Source organism: Rhamphochromis longiceps, linkage group LG23, assembly GCF_057381845.1.
Source record: "Rhamphochromis longiceps isolate RC_006_pf linkage group LG23, R_longiceps_female_GT1.1, whole genome shotgun sequence".
Lineage (NCBI taxonomy): Eukaryota > Metazoa > Chordata > Actinopteri > Cichliformes > Cichlidae > Rhamphochromis > Rhamphochromis longiceps.
Window position 1 is genome coordinate 47,308,172 of NC_140578.1, and position 24,794 is coordinate 47,332,965.

General features: G+C 42.6%; 1 protein-coding gene and 1 long non-coding RNA gene across 2 annotated transcripts in view; one reads left to right on the forward strand and one right to left on the reverse strand.

The window, feature by feature from the left end:
• Positions 1-4,908: 4,908 nt before the first annotated feature.
• LOC146642948 (uncharacterized) lies at positions 4,909-11,933 on the reverse strand. Its single transcript, XR_014909647.1, has 3 exons — positions 11,878-11,933; positions 9,555-9,621; positions 4,909-5,483 (listed from the first exon to the last, which is right to left on the reverse strand). It is a non-coding gene; the product is annotated as an uncharacterized LOC146642948 (long non-coding RNA).
• Positions 11,934-21,175: 9,242 nt separating this feature from the next.
• pudp (pseudouridine 5'-phosphatase) overlaps positions 21,176-24,794 on the forward strand; it is a 32,116-nt gene continuing 28,497 nt past the window's right edge. The window contains exons 1-2 of the mRNA XM_085398874.1: positions 21,176-21,381; positions 21,859-22,077. Of these exons, the coding sequence (XP_085255000.1) occupies positions 21,318-21,381; positions 21,859-22,077 (283 nt within the window). The 5' untranslated portion in view covers positions 21,176-21,317. The remainder of the gene's footprint in view (positions 21,382-21,858; positions 22,078-24,794) is intronic.

The following is a 24,794-nucleotide window of genomic DNA, read 5'->3' on the forward strand; positions in this document are numbered from 1 at the left end:
CATACTGCAAACACAGCACGATGTAGGTACAGTGCAGTGAGTATATGGAAGCACAACCCACTGAAACTGAGCCTGGTTAGGTGGAATATTCTGGAGTTTGTGTTTTTGCAGTCGTGTTGTTATGGTTTGCCTGTGCAGACTTTTTTTTCTCATAATGACATAAACATCTGTCTGCATGGGTTGTCTCTACAGTCCAAACACCTGCAATTAGTGGGATTAACTGGTTAACTAGGTTAACTGGTGAATCTAAATTGTTCATAGGAGTGAAAGTGAACGCAAAAGGTTGTCTGCCTGGTGGGGTACACCTTTGACAGACTAGCGGCCTGTCCAGGGCAGACCCCGCCTCATGTCCTATGGTGGCTGGGATAGGCTCCAGCCAGCTTTGAGTGACCGTTGATCCTCAGTGTCAGGTATCCTGGGCGCGTTGGACGAGCTGCATAAGGCCCTGATGGTCACTCCTGTTCACGCCTTGTGGATATAAATAACGTCCATTCAGGGTATTGATTTAGTGCATTCAAAACAACTATCATCGTTAACAGCAATCATATTGCACTAAAAAGGCTTAAGGATAAAAGCACGACCTGTCCTGGTCCTTTCACTCCATGTCAGTTTGAGTCACGTGTCTGCGTTTCATTCTCAGTGCTTCCTGTTTGAGTTTGGTCATTATTTGTCTCCTGTGTCTTGTGTTTAGTTTTACTTAGCTCCTCTTCTCTCGTTGTCTTGATTGTCTACAGATGTGTATCATTGTCCTTCTGGTCCCACTTCACTTCTACTACACAAGGGCGATCCTGGCTCAAGAGTTGGGTGTTCGTCTTGTAATTGGAAGGTTACCGGTTCGAGCCCCGGCTCGGACAGTCTTGGCCGTTGTGTCCTTGGCCAACACGCTTCACTGGTGTTGGCCAGAGGGGCCGATGGCGCGATATGGCAGCCTCGCCTCTGTCAGTCTGCCCCAGGGCAGCTGTGGCTACACCTGTAGCTGCCTCCACCAGTGTGTGAGAGTGAATGAATAGTGGCATTGTAAAGTGCTTTGAGGGGCCTGAAAAGCGCTATATAAATGCAATCCATTATTATTATTATCTCCATGTGAATAAATATCCCGTCTTTCCCTTAAATCTTTGTCTTAGTGTTATTCTGTGGTTTTCCAGTCAGCTTAGGGTTCTGTTTATTGTCCTGTTGAACTTCCTACTGTGAACTTTCTATGGGGTGAAATGAAGGCTTCATTCAGTCAGTTTTCTGTGTCTGCATGTGGGTCATCATCTTAATGCTTAATGCTTTCAAAAGAATCTTATCCATTTTAACTGCTGATTTTGTAGAAGGAACATTTCATTGTGCTAATTAGATGTCACAGAAACAAATTGATTCTTTTTTTTTAATGTGACAAAGAAGCTGTTAAGATCAAACTAAAAATAATCATGAAATAAACTCAGTGTTTTGCACAGTTCTACCTGTACTGTAAATGAATCTCTTAGCTTTCAGTGTCAACATTTTCCTTAACTCCTTAACAATGAGCTGCCACAACGTTGGATTGGCAGCAGGAGACCTGAGGCATTTCAACAAGGTCACCAGATACTGTTTGTAATGTTTCCTTATCATGGGTTCGTAAAGGACTTTCTGTGACTCTCCAACTACTGTGGATGAACTGCAAAATCGCGTAAAAACATCCGTGACCACAGACATGCTCACAAACATGTGGGACAAGTTTTACTATTGCATGGACGTGTGCTGTATGTCTAGCGTGGCACTCATTTTGCACTCGTGAACATTGCACCTTACCTGGTCTGTGTCCCATTAAAGTCCTTAACACTCGCCGCAACATGAAGCCTCGATTGTCCTGCTGAGAACAACGGGGACCACAGCAGCACATTCAAAGACGTCCATCAGGGACTCCAAGAAGGCTGGAAACAGGAAACTGTGATTCTGCTTCTATATCCACAAATGACCAGGATGCGACCCTTTCATCCACTGGGGAAAGCCCAGTGTACAGGCACCAAACCTGGGAGATACAAGTATAATCGCTTCATTTAAATGTAGTGTTGGGCAAGTTACTTTGAAAAAGTAATTAATTATAATTACTAGTTACTTCCTCAAAAAAGTAACTGAGTTAGTAACTGAGTTACAAGATTCTAAAAGTAATTAATTACTTGAAAAGTAACTATTATGTTACTTTAAAAAAACGTTGAACCCTCTGGGGTCCAGGTTATAATTGTCCATTTTTGACTACTTCTGATGTTTCCTCCACATTTCACCTTTAAACGCGATTTCCTTTGTCTTGTTTGGTCTCATTCTTTTCAGCACAGCCTCACGTGTCTGAATTTACAGTCATGTTTTCATTTTGACAAACTGTATTAACACAACTGATCTAAAATCAGACAAAAAACATAAAATCAGAGTAGAAAAAGTGGTATTTTTTACTGTAACAACCACAAACATGTTTATTGAATCATATTTCATAACTTTAAATGAAAATATAAATTGTCACTTTTAAAATCATATGCACAAGTTTTATAAACAACAAAGTTATTTGCAGCCATTTACCTTTTACCCTTTTTTAATAACCATTTCAAACTGTTTACAGAACCATCAGCTGTTCTTCAATAAGATGCTACAAATTATTTGTGCCACTGCAAATATTTCTGTCCACTATAAAGGAAACATCACAGCCTGATACCTGCAGGTCTGACAGCAGCAGGTGTGTCGCTCCTGTTTCTACCTGGAGACAGCAGCCGCCTCATTGTTCTGACACACAACACAACACTATCCACAACACTACACACTAACTACACAAGACAGCACATTAACTACACACTCCAAACGTCTTGATCCATTCTCAATCATCCAGGTAAGTAAATCTCCAAAAGTAGATTCTGTTCAACGTTTCGTCATCATCAGGTGACGTCTTCAGTCTCAGCCGTCTGCAGGTTTCAATCTTATAAACAGGACATTTGTATAATGACTGAAACCAGCCCACTGAAGCAACAATGGGCTGGGAGGTCACCTTCATCATAATTATGCAAACTGTCATGACCATTGATCAACAGCCGCTGATGAACGTCCATGAGTCCCATTCACAGTGAGTTGGGGAATGGCTGCCAACATTAAAGGGCTGGTTTTTGTTTGTTGTTTGGTCATAAGCAGAGAGGTCTCGCTGCTGTCCTTAGACAGTAAACATGAAGCTATTGAGGAAAAACAGCCGTATATCTTGTTTATCATGACTCTGGTTTTACTGGCCCATCAACACAGTTTATAAACTGGTATATGTCACCTTGTTGCTTTGTCTTTAAGTGGTCATGTGATTGTCTTACCACGACTACTTTATTCTTCCTCAGTCAAACAGCAGCACTCGTGCGATTGTTTTGCCCCTGAGCTCCAGGTGTTGTGCTAGACAGTGATCGTGATCACCGTCCACGGGAGCACAGCTGCTTAAAGCTGCAGCGTCCAGATTACTTACAGCTACTTCCTGCAGCTGATATAAGATTCGGTAAACTGAACACAGCTTCAACCGTCTGTTTGTTGAAAAATAGTTGCGGACCATTTCCTTGTTAGTAACTGTAACGGCGTTGTAACGATAGGAATAGTAATTAGTTAGATTACTCGTTACTGAAAAAAGTAACGCCTATTACCCCGTTACTTGAAACGCCGTTATTCCCATCACTGGTTAAATGTCCCATTTCTACATGGTCGCACACAGTGAATCCAGGGTCACACTGCCAGTGCTGGGGTCCACTGTGGTGTTTTGGGGCATCTAGAAAAGACGGTGGGAACTATTTGAACTGTGGAATGGCTTTACTGTACGTTAGATTTGTTTGTGTTCTTTTCTGGACTTTGTAATTTTATGACAGTAAGTATCTTTCCTCAGTAACTGGAACTGATTACAGTTTCTTTTGTCACAGAACCTAAATGCTCTTAGGCCTCAGTCACACTGTCACGGCGAGTGAGATGAGCCGTGTGGAAAATAAAGGAGGATCCAAACGCAGGCACTTGTACAGGTGTGAGGGTGGTTTATTAAACACAAAAAGGAAATGGCCAAACGGCGAACGGAGCAAAGACTAAACTAAACTGGGAACAAACTAACTACAGAACACGAACCTGGACATGAATGAGAGCGGGCGGAAACAGATGATGGTTGACTGCAGGGAAACACACAGATGAAACATGGTGGAAACACAGACGGACCAGCAACTACAATGACAGAGGACACGACTTAAATACACACAGAGAAACACAGGGGAATTACACACAGCTGGGATTAATCAACAAGACGAGACAGAGGCAAAACTGAACACACTCACATGAGACGCAGACCTTCACAATAAAACAGGAAACGAGAACACTACACCAAGACGCAGACCTGACACTGAGACAGACAGAATGACACATGGAACCTGAACTAAACTAAACGTGAGATACAACCGAGAACAAATCCTTAAACATGAATAAACAGAAACATAGAATTCTAATAATAATACTCATAGCGCCCAAAACCACAACAAACATTCAAAAATAAAGTAATCAATCAAAACTCAAAATACTGGGTCGAAACTGACCCAGAACCGTGACACACACAAAACAAAAGACTGGTTTGGCATCTCTGGGCAGTTGTTGGCTGCCACTGGATGAAAAGAGAACCTCCTTGTGATTGCTGCTGTCACCCATAGTTTGCATGGAAACACTAACTAACCACCAAGTGGAAGTGCAACCAACACGTCTCAAAAGGTACAACCTTTGAAATTTAAACTCAAATTTAAAAAAAAAACAACATAAAGAGAGAAAAACACAAAAGTTTAAAGTAGAGTATTGAATCACTTTATGTCTCTTCAAATGTGGAATTCTGTTAAAAAAAATCTAAGAGGTATTTCCTTGGATGGAAGATACTTCCAAACTATAATGAGAGAATTACAGCATGATAATGTACTTGTATTTGTATATGTAGTTGAATATGAAACAGTTTTTAGAGGACGGGGCTGCCCTGTTATTGCATCATGCACATGCACAGGATATTTAGTGTATATGATAGTGTGAGAACAACAGAAATGATGCTTTATGGTCGTAGAGGTCAATCGCGACCCATTTTAATTGAATTAAGTAAACAGTGTATCACCCATCATATAACAGCTGGGCAGTCCTGAGTGTTTATGTGGAAGTTATAATTAAAGCCAGAACGACGGTTTTCTCTTTAATCATAAAACAGTGGATACAAGCATCTCTCAGTCTAATTGTAGCAGAGTCTCTGCAGCAGTCTCACTCCAGAGAGAGATGAGAAAACTAAGTAACTGTGTTTCTGGCTGTGATTTTACCACTCCACTATTTATATCTACAGACACGGTGTTTCAGTCAGACAGCAAAGTGTCGCTCCAGGCTAGCTTCATAGCAATCTTCCGCTACTTCTCTCAGACTGTCATCTTCGTGTTGTTGGATTGATTTGTGGGATTGCATCATCAGGCTTATCCTGTTTTTCTGTGCTGTTTCCTCTGCTCACGCTCTCGCTGCAAGAAAATAAAAATACTCAACTTCTTTGTTTTGCTGGTGTCGTTATATTTACATTTAAAAAAAAAAGTTTTATCATGAAATTGTACTTTTCTTTAGCGCTCCTCCAGATGAACACACGGGTCGCGCTCCTACACGACATTCCTAGCTCTGGGTCGTTTTGACCGATTCCCCTAACTGTGCAGTTTGGCACAAAGCACACGCAACAAGACCCCGATTCTCATTTCACTCTCACCATCCCCCAATTAGACCGGAAATCCACAGACTCATTAGATCACCCAGGTTACAGAGTTATCTCATTTCCCTGCCGTCTCTTTCACACTAACAAGACAAACTCTGTTAATGCAGAGCTTCCAATTATTGCGAACGATGTGGCAGTGCTGGTAACACTGCAGCGAACAGCCTTTTGTCAGTAATTTGCAGCAGTCCTTCTTTGTGAAACGCTGACATGTAAGGCTGAATTCTTACTTAATAGAAACAGTTGTTATTCATCATGTTAAAGAGCATCATATCAGGTGTAAGTCAGGGTATTTAAGTTAATCCCTGCAATGGACCTTTAGTGACTTTTACACCTTTACCTATGACAGAGAGCACGACTCTGTGAAAGAAGCTGTTGGTCACGTGACCATTGGGCGAGTATTTTCAGCTATTGATGTTCAACTACTGTTGTGAACCTCTAACGTTGAATTGAATTGAATATCTTCTGAGGTGTCATGTCTAAAGAAGCCTTGCTGCCTACAGTGGCTTAAGGACTTGGTGGGAGGTCCCACTCCATGTGGGGGAACTTAAACAGTTATGCTAGCAGTGACAGTGAAACCTGGGGAAACAGGTAATGGCCTTCTCAGTCTGCACCTGAGTGCTGTTCAGCTGGATTTCTGTACTAAACAGAGTTCATAACAAACACTGTGCTTGAGCATCAGGGGCTCCAAAGCACACTTGGCCCAATGGCAACTTTGGGCCACAGGTGAATGATTGAAGAACTAGCCGAGATGTACTGTCGCGTAAAGCGGAGCGCAGATGTGACAGGAGCTGAAGCAGAAACCTGGAGCTTAAGAGGAGTTCTTTGTTACCATAAAGCAAGGACCTTAAAGGTTCTGGAAAACCAGGCAAGGAACTTGGAAAGGGGAAGCAGTTTTCTTCCCACATTGTTTACATACTGATATGGACAATGACAGCTTGTACTTACATTGTGCATATGACTCCATATGATCTCGACTGGGGATGTAGGTGGAGGCTGGAAGGAATACTGAGCAGTACTGAGCATTTCCTGAGTCCCACTGACACGCCCTTTGTAGATGTAGCTGAGTCTGGGGACGAGGTGGCTCAGTGAGGTAACTCAGGTAGGAGAGTCTGGCTGTATCCCAATTCAGGGTCTGCAGCCTTAATGGCCCACAAGGGCCGCGTACTCAAAGACCGCTAAGGCCGGAAGTGCGAGGCTTGTGAAATGGGACGGTCTAGCCTCCGTTGCGCTGCCCAGGTTGCCTAGCAACCATGATACTAACAGCTGGAAACGTGTCATACAGCTTTGTGTGACAGAAATGAAGGAGAAAATCTTTTGTTCATTTGTTTGTTTCTACATGAGCTTTGATCATTCTCTGTAAGATTAAGCTCAGCTATTGAACGGCGTATATTTTAAAGTAAAGGCTGTAAAACCAAGTTAGTACAAACGTCACTAATGTCACATAACTTTGCCGACATGTGGCCAACAGTAATGTTTAATGTTCTTCGTTATTAAACATTTGCACATAAATAAGTGACATAATATTCAGTACTTACTTAAAGTTTACTCTTCGGGGGCCCCTCATCCGCCGTTTTTTTTTCCGGCAAATTTATCCACACCCACCGCCAGGCTATGCATTCTGGGATATGTTGGGCCACGAAGTCTACACCGCCACAGCCTTAAAATTCAGGGAAATGAAGGACGCATTTGAGGGCCGCATTTCGAGCAGCCTTCGAATTGGGACAGCCTTCGTCGCTTCGCTGTGATGTAATCGGCCTTAAAATGCGGCCTTTAAGGCTGCAGAGCCTGAACAAGAGCAGGTGAGACACCCTGACAGGGACTAGAAAGAGAGAGCAGATTTCTCCTGTTTTGGCTTCCTGTTAAATCCAGAATTCAAAATCCTGCTCCTCACATACAAGGTCTTAAATAATCAGGCCTCATCTTATCTTAATGACCTTGTAGTACCATATCACCCTATTAGAGCACTTCGCTCTCGCTCTGCAGGCCTACTTGTTGTTCCTAGAGTATTTAAAAGTAGAATGGGAGGCAGAGCCTTCAGTTTTCAGGCCCCTCTTCTGTGGAACCAGCTTCCAGTTTGGATTCAGGAGACAGACACTATCTCTACTTTTAAGATTAGGCTTCAAACTTTCCTTTTTGCTAAAGCATATAGTTAGGGCTGGACCAGGTGACCCTGAATCCTCCCTTAGTTATGCTGCAATAGACGTAGGCTGCCGGGGGATTCCCATGATGCATTGAGTTTTTCCTTTCCAGTCACCTTTCTCGCTCACTATGTATTAACAGACCTCTCTGCATTGAATCATATCTGTTATTAACCTCTGTCTCTCTTCCACAGCATGTCTTTATCCTGTCTTCCTTCTCTCACCCCAACCAATCACAGCAGATGGCCCCGCCCCTCCCTGAGCCTGGTTCTGCTGGAGGTTTCTTCCTGTTAAAAGGGAGTTTTTCCTTCCCACTGTTGCCAAAGTGCTGCTCATAGGGGGTCATATGATTGTTGGGTTTTTCTCTGTATCTATGAAGCGCCTTGAGGCGACTTATGTTGTGATTTGGCGCTATATAAATAAAATTGAATTGAATTGAATTGAAATGGGATACAGCCAATGTCAAACCTCTGATCCAGAAGGAGCCTCCAACACAGGCAGTAATAAAATCTTATTATTTCTGTTGTTTTCTTAGTCATAGTTGTTATTTTTTATACATTACACAAAAAAAACTGAGCATGAGCCTCACAATCAGTGGGGAAATCTGTTGCATTCAGTCAGATCAGTGAGGAAAGCGTTCCAGATTAAGCTGAAAGTCGGCATTTTAAACGGGATTGTCTGATTTCCAACTCGGAAAATTGGGGCAGCCTCAAAAACTCCAAGTTAGCAATCCAAGAAGGCAGGAAGTAAACAGTAACTGTACAACGTTTAATCTGTTGTGCCTCTGTGGTGTCTTCCTGACACACTAAATAAACTATGCATGGATCAGGCTCTTTCTATGATTGGTCTGCAGCCGAGGTTTTAAGCACAAAAAACAAGTACTGTGCTGAATTGCTCGGTATTGCTAGTGATGCATGAATGACTCTACCTCGCAAGGAAGCAAAATAAATCCCGTTTTCCTTTCAGTCCTTATGATTGGAGCACGCTTCACTCAGAAGTGATGTCAGTTCTGAGTTCAGACGTGACTTCTGAGGGAACAGGAACACAGTGAAGTCAAACTCTTTTTACCTGGTGGACCACATCAGAGGCGGAGCCAGACATTTGAAACACCCGGGGCTTAGCCCTAAAGGGTAGTATGCATGTGGGATTTTTTATTTTATTTTATTTTTTTTTTTTTGGGGGGGGGGGGTGTTTAGAAATGACTGAAAAATTAATTGGCTCTGTTTTGAGTTAGGGAAAAATAAATATCACATATGCAGGACACCTTAAACTAGTTTTTTAATTAAGCAGCGAGGCAGAACAAAGTCAGGGCTGTATCAAGACACGAGGACTAATCCCCAATTCAACCAGACCCAGAACTGATCCGGAATTAAAACAGGACTACAACAGTTCAAAATCAGGACTACTGAGGACTTAACCAAGACAGAACCAGAATCAGAACTAGATGATAGCAGCACTAAAAATCATCATAGACCTGCACTACACTTATTTTTTAATTCTACCAAAGTACAATATTTAGATTGAGAAAAGTTTATATAATTATTTATCCTTGTTGTGCAAACAAGCTGCAAAACTTAATAAATGTAGAATTTGAAAAGTAACAAACCTAAAAAGAAACACGAGATACATGAGGACCTATGATACGGTGATACTTTTGGTAAACAACCATTTGACTAACATGTGTGTCTCACCTGCTCTTGTTCATCTGTTCTGTCCTCATTCTCCATCTCCCTCTCTGTTCCTCTCTCTCTCTTTGTGCTGACAATCATCAAATATACAGTTGAAACCACATATTTACTCTTCAGATAAAAACACTTTTTTAATTGTAACATCAAATCAGACTAAAAGTTTATTTTTTTTAGATTGATAAATATAAAAAAACATATTTGTTAACTTTAAGAGTAAAGAGAGAAACTGTCTGTATTTCTTAATTGTAAATGGCACCAAATTGTATTCAAACTGAGCCACACTTATGGAGCTCCACAGTTCTTTTCCTGGTGTTTGTTTTGGTTGACATTAGAGCAGGGCGATATGGCCAAAAATATTTATCACGATATATATTTGAAAATTTGCGATAACGATATAACTGACGATATAATTGATGCGAGACAAAATACAACTCCACAACATTACTAGCGCAAAAAGACAACCTTCCATTTATTTTCACTTAAACAAGAAGCTGGTTTTTATGTACATTAAAGCTTTATAAAAATGTAACAGTGCAAATGCAAATTCCTTGCTGAAAGTTTAACCAAAAGGCATTTCCAGTAGAAATGGGCTGACATATCCTGAGCATAACCATGTATAATATCCACTGAAGTTAAAAAGAGGTGCTTTGCAACATTAAACTGCAGTGTGCAGTACGTATTTTTCGGACCATAAGGTGCACGGGATTATAAGGCACATTAAGTGAAACAAAGCAGTCAGATAAATCAAACTTTATTAAACTCATTCTTCTTGCTTCCTCCACTTCTGTACCATTGATTCATTAATGTTGAATTCTCTGGCAGCTGCTCTATTCCCATGTTGTTGCAGTATATTAATGACTAACCTCGTATTGTGGATGGATTATCTCAGTTGTTCTCCTGACTGAAGTTTGGTCCGTTTACAGCATCCTGCCATGCGATTGCATTTGTTTCTAACCATGAAGAACCTTCACGTTAACTTTTATAAGTGGAAAAGTGTTAGTGTTCGTCCTCCAGCTTCACTGTTTATGTTATGCTAACATAGCTGTGTCGCTAGCGATCACGTAGCACATCATTATATAGCAGCTAGCCCAACTTCAGTAACCCTACAAACGTCACTGCTGTTTAGTTTCCTGTCTTCATTTATGTTGGAAGTGATAGCAGAGCTGTACGTTTGATTTTTTTCAGAAATCTCTCAGTCAGAACATGCTATATCATGCTTAGGTAACTAGCGAAACTAGCGAGCTAATTTCCGCTAGCTTCCTGCTAACTTCTAACTCCGTTAAATGTAATAACTTTTGTTTTCATGGATGCCTGGAAGTTAAACTTTATAGTTACACCTGGTAAAGCAGCAATGCTGATCGTTTTATTAAAGATGAAAGAATTTAGACAGTTTTTAACTCTAAGTGATGCTGCAGTGTTGTTTGACCTGAAGCATACGGAGTTTAGGACCCAGATTACTCCCAGATTTAAGAGCATCTTAGTCCGACAAATATGACAATAACAACGGCCGCTTGCATGTTCTGCAAAAAAATGTGCTTTGTTGTGTATCTGACGGACAAACACCAAACCAGTTCCACATCACTGAAGTTGCACCATTTTTACAAACCAATTCTGGTTCATCTGTTTCACTCAACAATCGGCCATGTGCGTATGAAAACAAAGGCACTGCGCATGCGCGTTTTACTCCCATTCTATCGCGATATTTCATTTTCCTATCGTTGCCTAACATTATACCGGTATTACCGTGAACGGTATAATATGGCCCAGCCCTAGTTGACATCTCTTGATGTTCCCATGTCACAGAAACAGGCTCTGTGTTTTGCCTTATATGCATCCACAGCTGTGCCACCAATTTACTCACATGGACTCTACGAACCAATCAGAAGCTTCTTCAGCTCAGAATGGAATCGTCTGGAGTTTCTTATTAATTAACAATAAACTTAGTGTATATGTGCTCCTAAATTTGATGAAAGTGATGATAAATAGAAGCTCTGTCTCTCTTTATTCTGACATTTAACTAATTCAAAAGATATTTCAATATTTATCCAAAACAAAACAAGTTTACTCTAAATGACGTTGTACAGTAAAAAAATGTTCTTGTGTTTTCCATAAAGTGTAAATATCTGGTTTCAGCTGTGAATACACACATGTAAGCTGAGACTCTCCAAAGAAACAGCATTGTTGTTGTTCGGCTTTTCATTTCGCCATTTGTTGATTCACTTGAAGAGCAATAACGTAATATTGGTCAAGTGATCAGTTTGATATCTTTCGTGATGCACCGTCATATTTACATTATTTGTATGGTACGAATGATTTGCTTTGGTACCTGGTCAAACTTAAGCTCTCCTTAGTATGGCTGGCTCCGTCTCTCCAACCTCCAACAGCGCACTCACAGGCGGCAGCTGCCCCGCCCCCTCGCTCAGTCGCTTAGTGCCTGAGCTCGGATCATACCAATATCAGGGGGGATTCACGCACAGTCGTAAATTCCCACAGTGTGCACTATGTGCTTCGAATATTGTGTGTACTTTTTGTTTTATACAGTTGTCAGCCAGACATCTAACTATGAAAAAATTACACCCCAAAATACCCCGGGCTTCTGACAAAACAACCCGGGCTTAAGCCCAGTAAGCCACCCCCACGCTCCGCCACTGGACCACATCAACCCAGTATCACAGCAAAATGTGACACCGGTCCACCGTGAAGTGTGAAATGGACAGGCGTGCAGAAGTTGCGCTACCAGCAGGAGGAAATAATATATTTAAAGCCACGAAGTCGGTATTGAGCAAAAACATATTAGTACACTCCAGGGTCAGATTACTGCAACAAACTGCAACTTCTACATTTCATGTTTTCAAGAGGCAAAGCGTGAACGGACACTGTGGACAAGCGTGTCTATTACACACTGTGTCAGGATATCGGGTTGAGCACGTACTTTCATTCACTGCGGTAAAGTGAGCCGTCATTTGTGAGCCGCGGTCAAGCCAGCCGCCTCCTATCCGCCGCATAAATTTCCTTGCGCTTTTACACCAGTCTTTACGGTAGCGCCTTTTCGCTTTACATCCTGATTGAAAGCCTAGACTCGCGCACACACGCACGCGCGTGAACAGTCACACGCACGCGCGCACACAAATTACAATGGAACAGCTCAATACAGCCATCGTGACAGTCTGGTTGCATATTCAAAAATTCATTAAAAATCATTCTTAAAAGTTGATGCCAAGCTTTCAACACAATCCTCTTCTCGGACACCTACTTTACCTCTGGGCCAGATTTACTGTAATATTACTCAGAAATCACAGTAAACTCATATTCAGTGCAATACAGTCAATGCACTACAATTATGTTTATTTCAAAAATTCATTAAAAGTCATCCTGAATAGTTGATGTCCAACTTTCAACACATCCCTCCTCTGGGACACCTACTGTACCTGTGTGCCAATTTTCATCCAGATTTACTGTAGAATTCCTCAGAAATTAAAGGGTACTTGTATTCAATGCAATACAGTCAATACAATAGAATTATGTCAATTTTCAGAAATTCATTAAAAATCATCCTGAGTAGTTGATGTCCAACTTTCAACACATCCCTCCTCTAGGACACCTACTGTACCTGTGTGCCAATTTTCATCCAGATTTACTGTAGAATTCCTCAGAAATTAAAGGGTACTTGTATTCAATGCAATACAGTCAATACAATAGAATTATGTCAATTTTCAGAAATTCATTAAAAATCATCCTGAGTAGTTGATGTCCAACTTTCAACACATCCCTCCTCTAGGACACCTACTGTACCTGTGTGCCAATTTTCATCCAGATTTACTGTAGAATTCCTCAGAAATTAAAGGGTACTTGTATTCAATGCAATACAGTCAATACAATAGAATTATGTCAATTTTCAGAAATTCATTAAAAATCATCCTGAGTAGTTGATGTCCAACTTTCAACACATCCCCCCTCTGGGACACCTACTGTACCTCTGTGCCAAGTTTCATCCAGATTTACTGTAGAATTCCTCAGAAATTGCAGGAAACATTTATTCAATCTAATACAGCCAATACACTACAATTGTGTCAATTTTCAAAAATTCATTAAAAATCATCCTGAGTAGTTGATGTCCAACTTTCAACACATCCCTCCTCTGGGACACCTACTGTACCTGTGTGCCAGGTTTCAGCCCGATTTACTGTAGAATTCCTCAGAAATTAAAGGGTACTTGTATTCAATGCAGTTGGCCAATACACTACAATTATGTCAATTTTCAAAAATTCATTAAAAATTATCCTGAGTAGTTGATGTCCAACTTTCAACACATTCCTCCTCAGGGACACCTACTGTACCTGTGTGCCAGGTTTCATCCAGATTCACTGTAAAATTCCTCAGAAATTAAAGGACATTTATATGCAATTCAATACAGCCAATACACTACAATTATGGAAATTTCAAAAATTCATTAAAAATCATCCATAATAGTTGAGATCCAACTTTCAACACTTTCTTACTCTGGGCGTCCTACTGTACCTCTGGGCCAAGTTACATCTCAATTCACTGTAATCTTTATCAAAAATTGAAAGAACAATTATATGTCAATGCTGGATGTGTGTCCTTTCTAAGTGACACTAAATAACAGAACTCAGGCACATCAGGGAATAATACAAATGGCGTATTTATTAAACAAAAACAACATACAAAATATCTCTAACCCATACTACATAACCTAAAAAGAAACAAAGGGACACTTAGAAGCACAAGGAAACAATACTGAAAGGGCAAGAGACACAGTCCAAACATAATCCACAACTAAAACGCCAAAAGAACAAGTCATCCCACATAGCAGACGGGTCTTGCCTGGATCTGGTGTCAAGCCGGCACTGCTGGCTGACTTCTGGCATGGTAAGATGGCACTGTTTATGTGATGGCATGCCACATTTGGCCTGATTGGGTGAATGTGACATGTTGTATAGAGCACTTTGAGTAATATGGGTGAGTAAAAAAGTGCTGTATAAGAATCAGTCCATTCACTGTCTGAACAGAGTTTCGTCATGTTACTTTTGCACTATTATGTTCCAGCACATGTTGTTATTACATGGCTTACATGGCTAAGGTACACATTAGGCTGACATCTGGGGCCAGAGCTGAAACTGTTCTGGGCCAGCACAGGGCCAGCAGTGTGTCTGCAACTGGCCTTGTGCTGGCTCATGTGTGGGCCACCTCTGGTAAACCAGATCTGGGCCACCATAGGGCCGTCATTCTTTGCGGTACGCAGGCCATGTGTAAGCACATTGTGTGGGACAGATCCAGGCCCTACCAATTTTGCTATGTGGGAGGAATTATGTAAAAATAGAAACATCATAAAAATGAAAATGAACATAAAGTAAAATGTACTGAAAAGAACATCAGTATGGCCATCATTATTTGCTTGGAAAGTCTAAAGTTCCATGGCTTTGAACAGCCAGAGAATGCAATGCCCAGCTTAGAGCGACTAAAAGTAACTTCTTTTAACATTCTGTCATTCTGCTTCTATATCAAACATCCACTAAAAATAGTCATTTGAAAAAAAATATTCGCCACTTTTCATCAGTTTGGGTTCCTCTGTTTATAGCAATTTTTAGAAAAGAACCCAATACCTTTGTCACTATACAGTTGTACAGTGAGATACAGAGCATCTCCTACTCATTGCAAACATGCTGGGAGGGTGGCTCTATCCGCCTTAGTGCAGCTGCTGTACCATACTGTGATGCAGTAAGTTAGTAGGCTCTCAATGGGCGAGTGGTGGAAGGGTGAGCTGTAGTCCACAAAGAGCATTCTGGCGTAGCTCTGCCGCTGTTCTAGGTGACTCAGCACCGAGTGGAGGGTGATGGCATCTTCTGTGAATCTGTTTGCACGGTATGCAAACTGGTGGGTGTCGAATTCTGGGGGGAGGTAATCCTTGGTGTGCTGAAGGACTAGTCTCTCAAAGCATTTCATGATTACCGGTGTGAGGGCCACAGGGCAATAATAGTTCAGGCTGGTGATGGGAGACTTCTTTGGTACTGGGATGATTGTGGCTGATTTTAGACAGGATGGGATGGCTGCTTCATCCAGTGAGAGGTTGAAGCTTCTGGTGGAGATGAGGGTGAGCTGGTGGGCACATGGTCTTAGCACTTTACCACTTATTCCGTCTGGACGCCTTCCTGGGGTTCACTGCTAGGAACACTCATCTGACATCGTGCTCCGTTACAGTGAATGGAGCGGTGCAGGAACCAGGTGAGGATGAGGATGGGAGCAGGGCTGAGGCAGATGAATGCTGCTGTTGTGGTGTTTCAAAGCGGGCAAAGAAGCTGTTTATGTCCTCTGCTAGCTGCACACTCAGGTTTTCTGTTTTCACAGTTCTGCCTCTGTGGTTTATGATGTCTATTATTCCATGCCATGTGTTGTTGCTGGACAGGTGGGACCCCTTTTCAGGTCAGCTCGAGCAGACCTGTACAGAGCTCTGTCAACAGACCTACAGGGAGTGCAGAATTATTAGGCAAGTTGTATTTTTGAGGAATAATTTTATTATTGAACAACAACCATGTTCTCAATGAACCCAAAAAACTCATTAATATCAAAGCTGAATGTTTTTGGAAGTAGTTTTTAGTTTGTTTTTAGTTTTAGTTATTTTAGGGGGATATCTGTGTGTGCAGGTGACTATTACTGTGCATAATTATTAGGCAACTTAACAAAAAACAAATATATACCCATTTCAATTATTTATTTTTACCAGTGAAACCAATATAACATCTCCACATTCACAAATATACATCTCAGAATCAGAATCAGAATCAGAATCGTGTTTATTGGCCAAGTATATGTGCAGACACATACAGGGAATTTGGTTCTGGTAGATGGTGGCTCTCAAGCACAGCAATGTAAATCTCACACACACACACACACACACACACACACACACACACACACACACACACACACACACACACACACACACACACACACAAGTGTCTATATATACACATTACACATACATACACAAAGCTATGTAAACCAACTATAAATAACGAATCTAACCTTATATACATAAAATACAGAAATGAATGAGGTGGAATGAATACTACAAAATGTACATAAGGTGCAGTTGCAGTCTGGCAGTGGGAGCAGTGTGACAGGTCAACTGTTAAGAAGGGAGATGGCGAGGGGAAAGAAACTGTTCCTGTGTCGGGTGGTCCTGGTCTGCAGGCTTCTGTACCGTCTGCCAGAGGGCAGCAGATCAAAAAGTCTGTGTGCAGGGTGTGAGGGGTCTGTGATGATTTTCCCTGCCCGTTTCCTGGTTCTTGAGAGGTACAGATCCTGGATGGAGGGCAGGGGGGCGCTGATGATCCTTTCTGCTGCCCGTACAGTCTGCTGCAGTCTGCTCCTGTCCTGTTTAGTGGCTGCTCCATACCAGACTGTGATGGAGGAGCACAGGACAGACTCAATGACCAGTGTAGAACTGGATCAGCAGCTCCTGTGGAAGACTGTACTTCCCCAGTTGTCTCAGGAAGTACATCCTCTGCTGGGTCTTTTTGAGGATGGAGTTGATGTTGGTCTCCCACTTCAGGTCCTGGGAGATGGTTGTACCCAGGAACTTGAAGATCTTCACAGTCGACACAGGGCTGTCTGATATGGTGAGGGGGAGCAGAGTTGAGGGATGTCTCCTGAAGTCCACTGTCATCTCTACAGTCTTAAGAGTGTTCAGCTCCAGATTGTGCTGACTGCACCAGAGTACCAGCCGCTCAACTTCCTGCCGGTATGCAGACTCATCACCATCTTGAATGAGGCCAATGACAGTGGTGTCATCTGCAAACTTTAGGAGTTTGACAGCAGAGTTATTGGAGGTGCAGTCGTTAGTGTAGAGGGAGAACAGTAGTGGTGAGAGGACACATCCTTGAGGGGCACCAATACTGAGGGACCGGGTTTCAGAGGTGATCTCCCCCAGCCTCACTTGTTGCTTTCTGTCTGTCAGGAAGCTGGTGATCCACTGACAGGTAGCTGGTGACACGCTGAGCTGGGAGAGTTTGGAGGAAAGAAGTTCAGGCACAATGGTGTTAAAAGCCGAACTAAAGTCCACAAACAGGACCCTGGCATAAGTTCCCGGGTGGTCAAGGTGTTGCAGGATGTAATGCAGCCCCATGTTCACTGCATCATCCACCGACCTGTTTGCCCGGTAGGCAAACTGCAGAGGGTCCAGCTGGTGGCCTGTAATGTCTTTCAGATGGGCTAACACCAGTCGTTCGAAGGATTTCATGACCACAGACGTCAAGGCGACAGGTCTGTAGTCATTCAGTCCTGTGATGGTGGGTTTCTTGGGAACAGGGATGATGGTGGAGCGTTTGAAGCAGGAGGGAACTTCACACAGCTCCAGGGATCTGTTGAAGATGCGAGTAAAGATGGGAGCCAGCTGTTCAGCACAGGTTTTGAGGCAGGAGGGTGAGACGCCATCTGGTCCGGGGGCTTTCCTGGGCTTCTGTTTCTGGAATAGTCGGCTCACATCCTGAGTGTGTATTCTTAGTTTCAGGGAGGAGGAAAGGGGGGTGAGAGGTGTGGTGGAGGTCGTTGAGTCTGGGTTGGAGAGGGTGGTGGTGGTCGTTGAGTCTGGATTGGGGAGGGTGGGGGTGGTCGTTGAGTCTTGATTGGGGAGGGGCAGGGTGAAGGGGGGAGAGGTGGAAGGTGTGTTGGGGGTCAATGTCTGAAGCAATGTCCCTGGGGAGGGGAGGGTGGGGCGTGGGAGTCTGTCCGTCTCAAACCTGCAATAGAAAGTGTTTAACTCGTTGGCCAGGTCTTTGTTTGCTTCAATAGTGGGTGGGGGGGCGTCTGTAGCTGGTGATTTCCTGCAGGCCCCTCCACACTGATGCAGGGTCGTTGGCTGAGAGCCGTTCTTCCAGCTTCTGGGAGTAGATCCTTTTAGCTGCTTTGATCTCCTTGGTCAGTGTGTTCCTGGCTTGCTTGTACAGGACCCTGTCACCACTTCTGTAGGCGTCCTCCTTGGCCTTGCGAAGATGTTGGAGTTTAGGAGTGAACCATGGTTTATTGTTGTTGTATGTGCAAAAGGTCTTTGTTGGCACACACGCGTCTTCACAGAAACTGATGTATGATGTCACAGTGTCCGTCAGCTCATCCAGCATCTCAGATGCAGCTTCAAAAACAGTCCAATCAGTGCAGTCGAAACAGTCCTGCAGTTCCTGCTTTGCTGTGTTAGTCCACTTCTTCACAGTTTTGACTACAGGTTTGGCACGTTTGAGTTTTTGCCTATAAACTGGAATAAGATGGACCATGCAGTGATCAGAATGTCCCAAAGCTGCCCGGGGCACAGAGCGATAGGCATCTTTTAGAGTGGTGTAGCAGTGATCCAGTATGATGTTGTCCCTGGTGGGGCAGACTATATGCTGTCTGTATTTAGGGAGTTCGTGGTTTAGGTTTGCTCTGTTAAAAGCCCCAAGAATAATTGTAAAGGAATCCGGGAATTTCCTCTCCAGGGTAGTAATCTGGTCAGCCAGCTCGCCCAGTGCGTTGTTCGCGTTGGCCTGTGGAGGGATGTAAACTCCGACCAGCATGAAGGAAGAAAACTCCCGCGGTGAATAAAAAGGTTTACAGTTGATGAGAAAACTTTCCAAGTGTGGGCTGCAGTGTTTCTGTAACACTGTGACATCAGTACACCAACCTTCATTAATGTAGAAGCAGACTCCACCACCCTTTGTTTTCCCTGAGAGCTCTGTTTCGCGGTCCGCCCGGTGAAGTTGGAAGCCCGGCAGATTTAAGACAGCGTCTGGGACTCGCTCACTGAGCCAGGTTTCAGTGAAGCAGAGGGCAGCAGAGCGTGCAAAGTCCTTGTTAGTCCGGTTTAAGAGCAGTAATTCGTCGACTTTGTTTGGAAGAGAGCGGAGATTCGCGAGGTGAATGGAGGGGAGTGCCGTGCGGAATCCTCGCCGACATTCAAAAACAAAACAACAACAAATCAGCGACCAATATAGCCACCTTTCTTTGCAAGGACACTCAAAAGCCTGCCATCCATGGATTCTGTCAGTGTTTTGATCTGTTCACCATCAACATTGCGTGCAGCAGCAACCACAGCCTCCCAGACACTGTTCAGAGAGGTGTACTGTTTTCCCTCCTTGTAAATCTCACATTTGATGATGGACCACAGGTTCTCAATGGGGTTCAGATCAGGTGAACAAGGTGGCCATGTCATTAGTTTTTCTTCTTTTATACCCTTTCTTGCAGCCACGCTGTGGAGTACTTGGACGCGTGTGATGGAGCATTGTCCTGCATGAAAATCATGTATTTCTTGAAGGATGCAGACTTCTTCCTGTACCACTGCTTGAAGAAGGTGTCTTCCAGAAACTGGCAGTAGGACTGGGAGTTGAGCTTGACTCCATCCTCAACCCGAAAAGGCCCCACAAGCTCATCTTTAATGATACCAGCCCAAACCAGTACTCCACCTCCACCTTGCTGGCGTCTGAGTCAGACTGGAGCTCTCTGCCCTTTACCAATCCAGCCACGGGCCCATCCATCTGGCCCATCAAGACTCACTCTCATTTCATCAGTCCATAAAACCTTAGAAAAACCAGTCTTGAGATATTTCTTGGCCCAGTCTTGACGTTTCAGCTTGTGTGTCTTGTTCAGTGGTGGTCGTCTTTCAGCCTTTCTTGCACTGAACATAAGTTCCCTGCAATTTCTGAAGAATATTACAGTAAATCTGGCTGAAACTTGGCCCAGACGTACAGCAGGTTTCCCGGAGGAGGGATGTGTTGAAAGTTGGACATCAACTACTCAGGATGATTTTTAATGAATTTTTGAAAAATGACATAATTCTATTGTACTGACTGTATTAGATTGAATAAATGTTTCCATTAATTTCTGAGGAATTCTACAGTAAATCTGGGTGAAACCTGGCACACAGGTACAGTAGGTGTCCCAGAGGGGGGATGTGTTGAAAGTTGGACCTCAACTACTCAGGATGATTTTTAATGAATTTCTGACATTTCCATAATTGTATTGACTGTATCGGGCTGCTACATTGTAATTTGTGCGCGCGCGGGTATAGTCTTTCAATCAGCACATAAAGCGAAAAGGCGCTACCGTAAAGACTGGTGTAAAAGCGCAAGGAAATTTATGCGGCGGATAGGAGGCGACTGGCTTGACCGCGGCTCACAAATGACGGCTCACTTTACCGCGGTCTTTCATTCTAAGCGGGCTGGATGAGTGAAACTCGCCTTTCAGTCTGGGAGAAGAATAAAAGGAAGTGCAATCCCAACAGGAGTCTGTTACCATGCTGTTTGAGCTCAAACTGAAAATAACAAACTGATGAAAAGTGAAAAACAGAAAGATTTCTGTCTGTTATCTATTACTTTTGAATGAGTCGTGGCAGGTTTATATCAGTGGGAAAAGCTGTAAATCTCATATATAGTCAATATTAGTTAAAAGTCCCTCACGTTTAACATAGTGTCCCAATTTTGGCATCAATTTTACATCCCTGCTGTAAAAGGTTCGTGTGGACTTCATTTCCCACAATCCATTGCTCTGGGTCATCGAAAAAGTATTCATGAGAAGACCGAATATTTTATTTAGAGAGCAATGCAGAAAGGCTTGTTATTTATAACCAGATGTTTACAATAAGGAACCGTGTGGCAGCTGTCTGTGAGGGGACGTTGGTGGAAACGCGCGTTTGGCCGCTATTTGTTTCGTGACGCGAACATCTGGCTGAGTTTTGGTTGTCCTGCTCCGGCCACGCGGAACTACAGTCACAAGTGAAACATGTCCCACGGCAGCTACAAACCTGTGGACCGTGTCATTTTTGACATGGATGGATTGTTATTAGGTCCTGAAACGCATTTTTATCTTCTTCTGGTGATGTGTTTTAAGTGCTGAAATCCATTCATTCACTCGAGTCGTGTTCGAGTCTGGTGAAGACCCGGTCCACCGCAGCCCGTGGAAAAACATTACTGATGTGTCGTGTAAAGTTTTTATATATGTGATGTTGAATTCGGCACAAATCTAAACCACCAGTCTGTGCTATCAACTTGTTTACCATAAAACAAACCAGTCTTTACACGAGTGTAAGTAAACTTGTGTTACCACTAAACGCAGACTCTGTAACTAAGTTACTTATACCTGGCAAATGATTCTGCCTAAGATGATACCGGCGTTTGGCCTGTTTTAAATGGGTTTTAATGAATGTTAAACACTGATAATGTCATCAGGTCAGATGTGCTCGTTTGTTTGTGTACCTGTAGGTTTGTGGTGAACACAATGTTCAGTGACATTTAAGTAAAAGCTGTTTATTTCCTCATTGTAGACACCGAGCGACTTTACACCGTGTCCTTCCAGGAAATATGTGACCGGTTTGGAAAGCAGTACACATGGGACGTGAAGACGTCAGTGATGGGGAAGAAGGCTCTGGATGCTGCCCAGATGATCCGTGATAGGCTGCAGCTCCCCATGACAGCTGAGGAGCTGCTTGCTGAAAGCAGACAAATACAAGAAAAGATCTTTCCCTCTGCTAAACTCATGCCAGGTAAATCTGACTTACCCTGACATTTGACATCAGTTACTGTGTTTTCCAGCTTTCTCTGAGCAGACAAACAGCAGTAAGATGCAGCTGTTTGTGCTAAGCTAAGGCTACTTTATTGTCTCCTGTAGGAGGAAACTGAGCGTCCAAACGGGACAATAGCAAACAGTAAAAACACACGTAATTTAAACTGCCTTTCACTGGGTATTGTGTAGGCTGTGGATCTTCAGGTAGGAGTGCTGCTCGTTCTGTGTGTGAATCATACCAGTGTGTGGAAGTGTTGTGACCGAAGGCTCCTCTCATCCAGTGTGATAGCTGCTGGACACCTGTAAACACCTGCATGAACATTAGAAGTCAGACACAGACGCGCATCCATCACGTGTCCATTTGTGTTACATTACACTGGCAGTTCATAATCACATACACCAACAACTCCCTGGATTTCATCCAGAAAGCCGTGTCATAATTAAATTATTGCAGACAGGATTTCATTTGTGCTGCTAATGCTACTAAACACAGGCTTAGTGAAACCTTTCACAGACGCTCCTTGTCTGCTCTTACAGGCTGGTGCTGCTGACGGTCATTGTTAAACAGGGAAACATCGCTTTAGTGGGCAGAGCTTAGTCCAGCTGCAGGTCAACACATGACAGATGTTCATGAGTGGATGAACAGCAGGGACTCTGCTAATCTTGGAGCTTTTTATACATGTCAGTAAGTAGTTTAGTTTGAGTGGACTCCAGTTTAGGTCTAGAGGTTTGATCTTCTGCCAACTGTATATGTGACCCCACAGTGACACAAGAAGAACTTTGATCACATGTTTTCTGCTTTGTGTGGATTAAACATGATATCCATTACTGGGCACGAGAGGCTTGAATCACAGCCAAACAGACTCTGACCAGTGGATGACTTCTCCCGTGTGTTCTTAGACCGGAGCCTATCACACTGCCCATGTTACACAAGAGCTTTAATGCATTTTTGTTTCAGTGTTGAATTAACTCTCACAGAGTTGGTTTCAACACTTTTTCAGGGTTTATAGAGCCAGATGTAAACGGACATGTTCAGAATAGTTAAATATTTAACACAATGCCAGTTTGTTATTTAACTCACAAAAATGTGTTAAAATAACACTAAAAGAAGACAAATAACTGCGCTCAGAGCTACTTTCTTGCTAGTTTCACTCCCCCAAGTGTCAACACTGAAAACTGTTAAAATTAATAAGAATTCCAATAAACAAATAAATTTCCAAATAAAAGTGTATTTTTGCCTGCAGTCATTAATACAGCTGAATGAAAACACCGTAAACGAAGGTATAAAATACAAAGTTTCACCTGAACACTGTTTGAATATCAAATGGTTTGTGAAATTTAAACTCAAATATTTTGAATCATACGACTTTCCTCACTTTGTACTGAGTGCATGACCATGGTCATCAACCTTTTCTCTGAGCAGTTTGTCACAAGAAAAAAGATTTTTTCCCAAAAGTATTTGGCAGAAAAGAGTCAAGACTGCAGCGAGGCAGCGTTATAATCAAAACTATCAACTTTAACTCGACTAGCTGAGAACAGCTCGTTTGATCTGGCATTCATTTCGTTTGATGGTGAAGGTTTCCCAGTGATAAGCTTTGGCCGTCTGATGCTTTTCAGCACGTGATCTGTTTCTGTTTTTAAAAGACTTCAGACCTCACACAGTCCACATGTGCCAGGTCTCTCTTGAAAATAAGGACTAATGTGGAATCAGGGCCAACAGCACACGGGTAATGGATCATTCAAGGATGCTTAGGTATCAAGTTTCTATGTGGTTACAAGTGTTTCAATAGTTTTGGTGCTCAGCAATCAAATGCTATAAATCTACTGACATACCTGCAGTCGGAGACGGGGAGAAAACGACGTTCATTATTTGAAGTAACAACACCAACAAATTCCAGTTTTCGTCTGCTGCAGGAATAATGTCACCAGACACAGTGGGATGTTCCCCACATGACACAAACCATTACCAGCTCTCTCCAAACTAAGTCCTGTTCTGTGTTGTGTGAGATATTCAAAAAGCAGTTTGATCATGCATTATATCAGATCAGTCGTTATTACAAACACGGACATACTTTTAATATTTCTTTTTAAACAATATAAAGACTTGAATTGTTTCTTGGAGAAATGCATGATCCTCTTAGGCTCATCCTACTGTTTGAGAATCACTGCTCTCAATCAAACGACAGAAATGATGTTTACTGCACGACTCATTAAAACCAGGAATTAGGTCCATTCCTAGATGATCTCCAGTGAGCTGTGAGAGTGTGCCATATACCTTAGCCCTCGGCTCTGTGCAGATCTCGCGTGTGGAAAAGTGATACCAGATGAATGTTATTCAAAACCAAATGAAATTTTGGGGCAAGTTTCGTACAATAAAATAAAGACGTCTGGAGCCAAGGGGATTGTTTCTCAGTCATCATAGTGTAGCTGAATTTGTAATGTGTGTGTTTTGACTGAAAACTAAAGCGGAGTTTTAAAATAACGTGCATCAGAAAAGTCAGGCTCTGATCTACACGCCTTTAAGAGCACACAGATGTCTGGATTTCTGCACATGAACCTCAGTCTTTCTGAAATACATATATACATATATATGTATTTTATACATATATAAAATACATATATAAAAGTCTGTATAAAAGTATCCCTTACAGGTACTTGATCATAAGTACTGGATTTCTGCTTTCACCTGTTGTCATT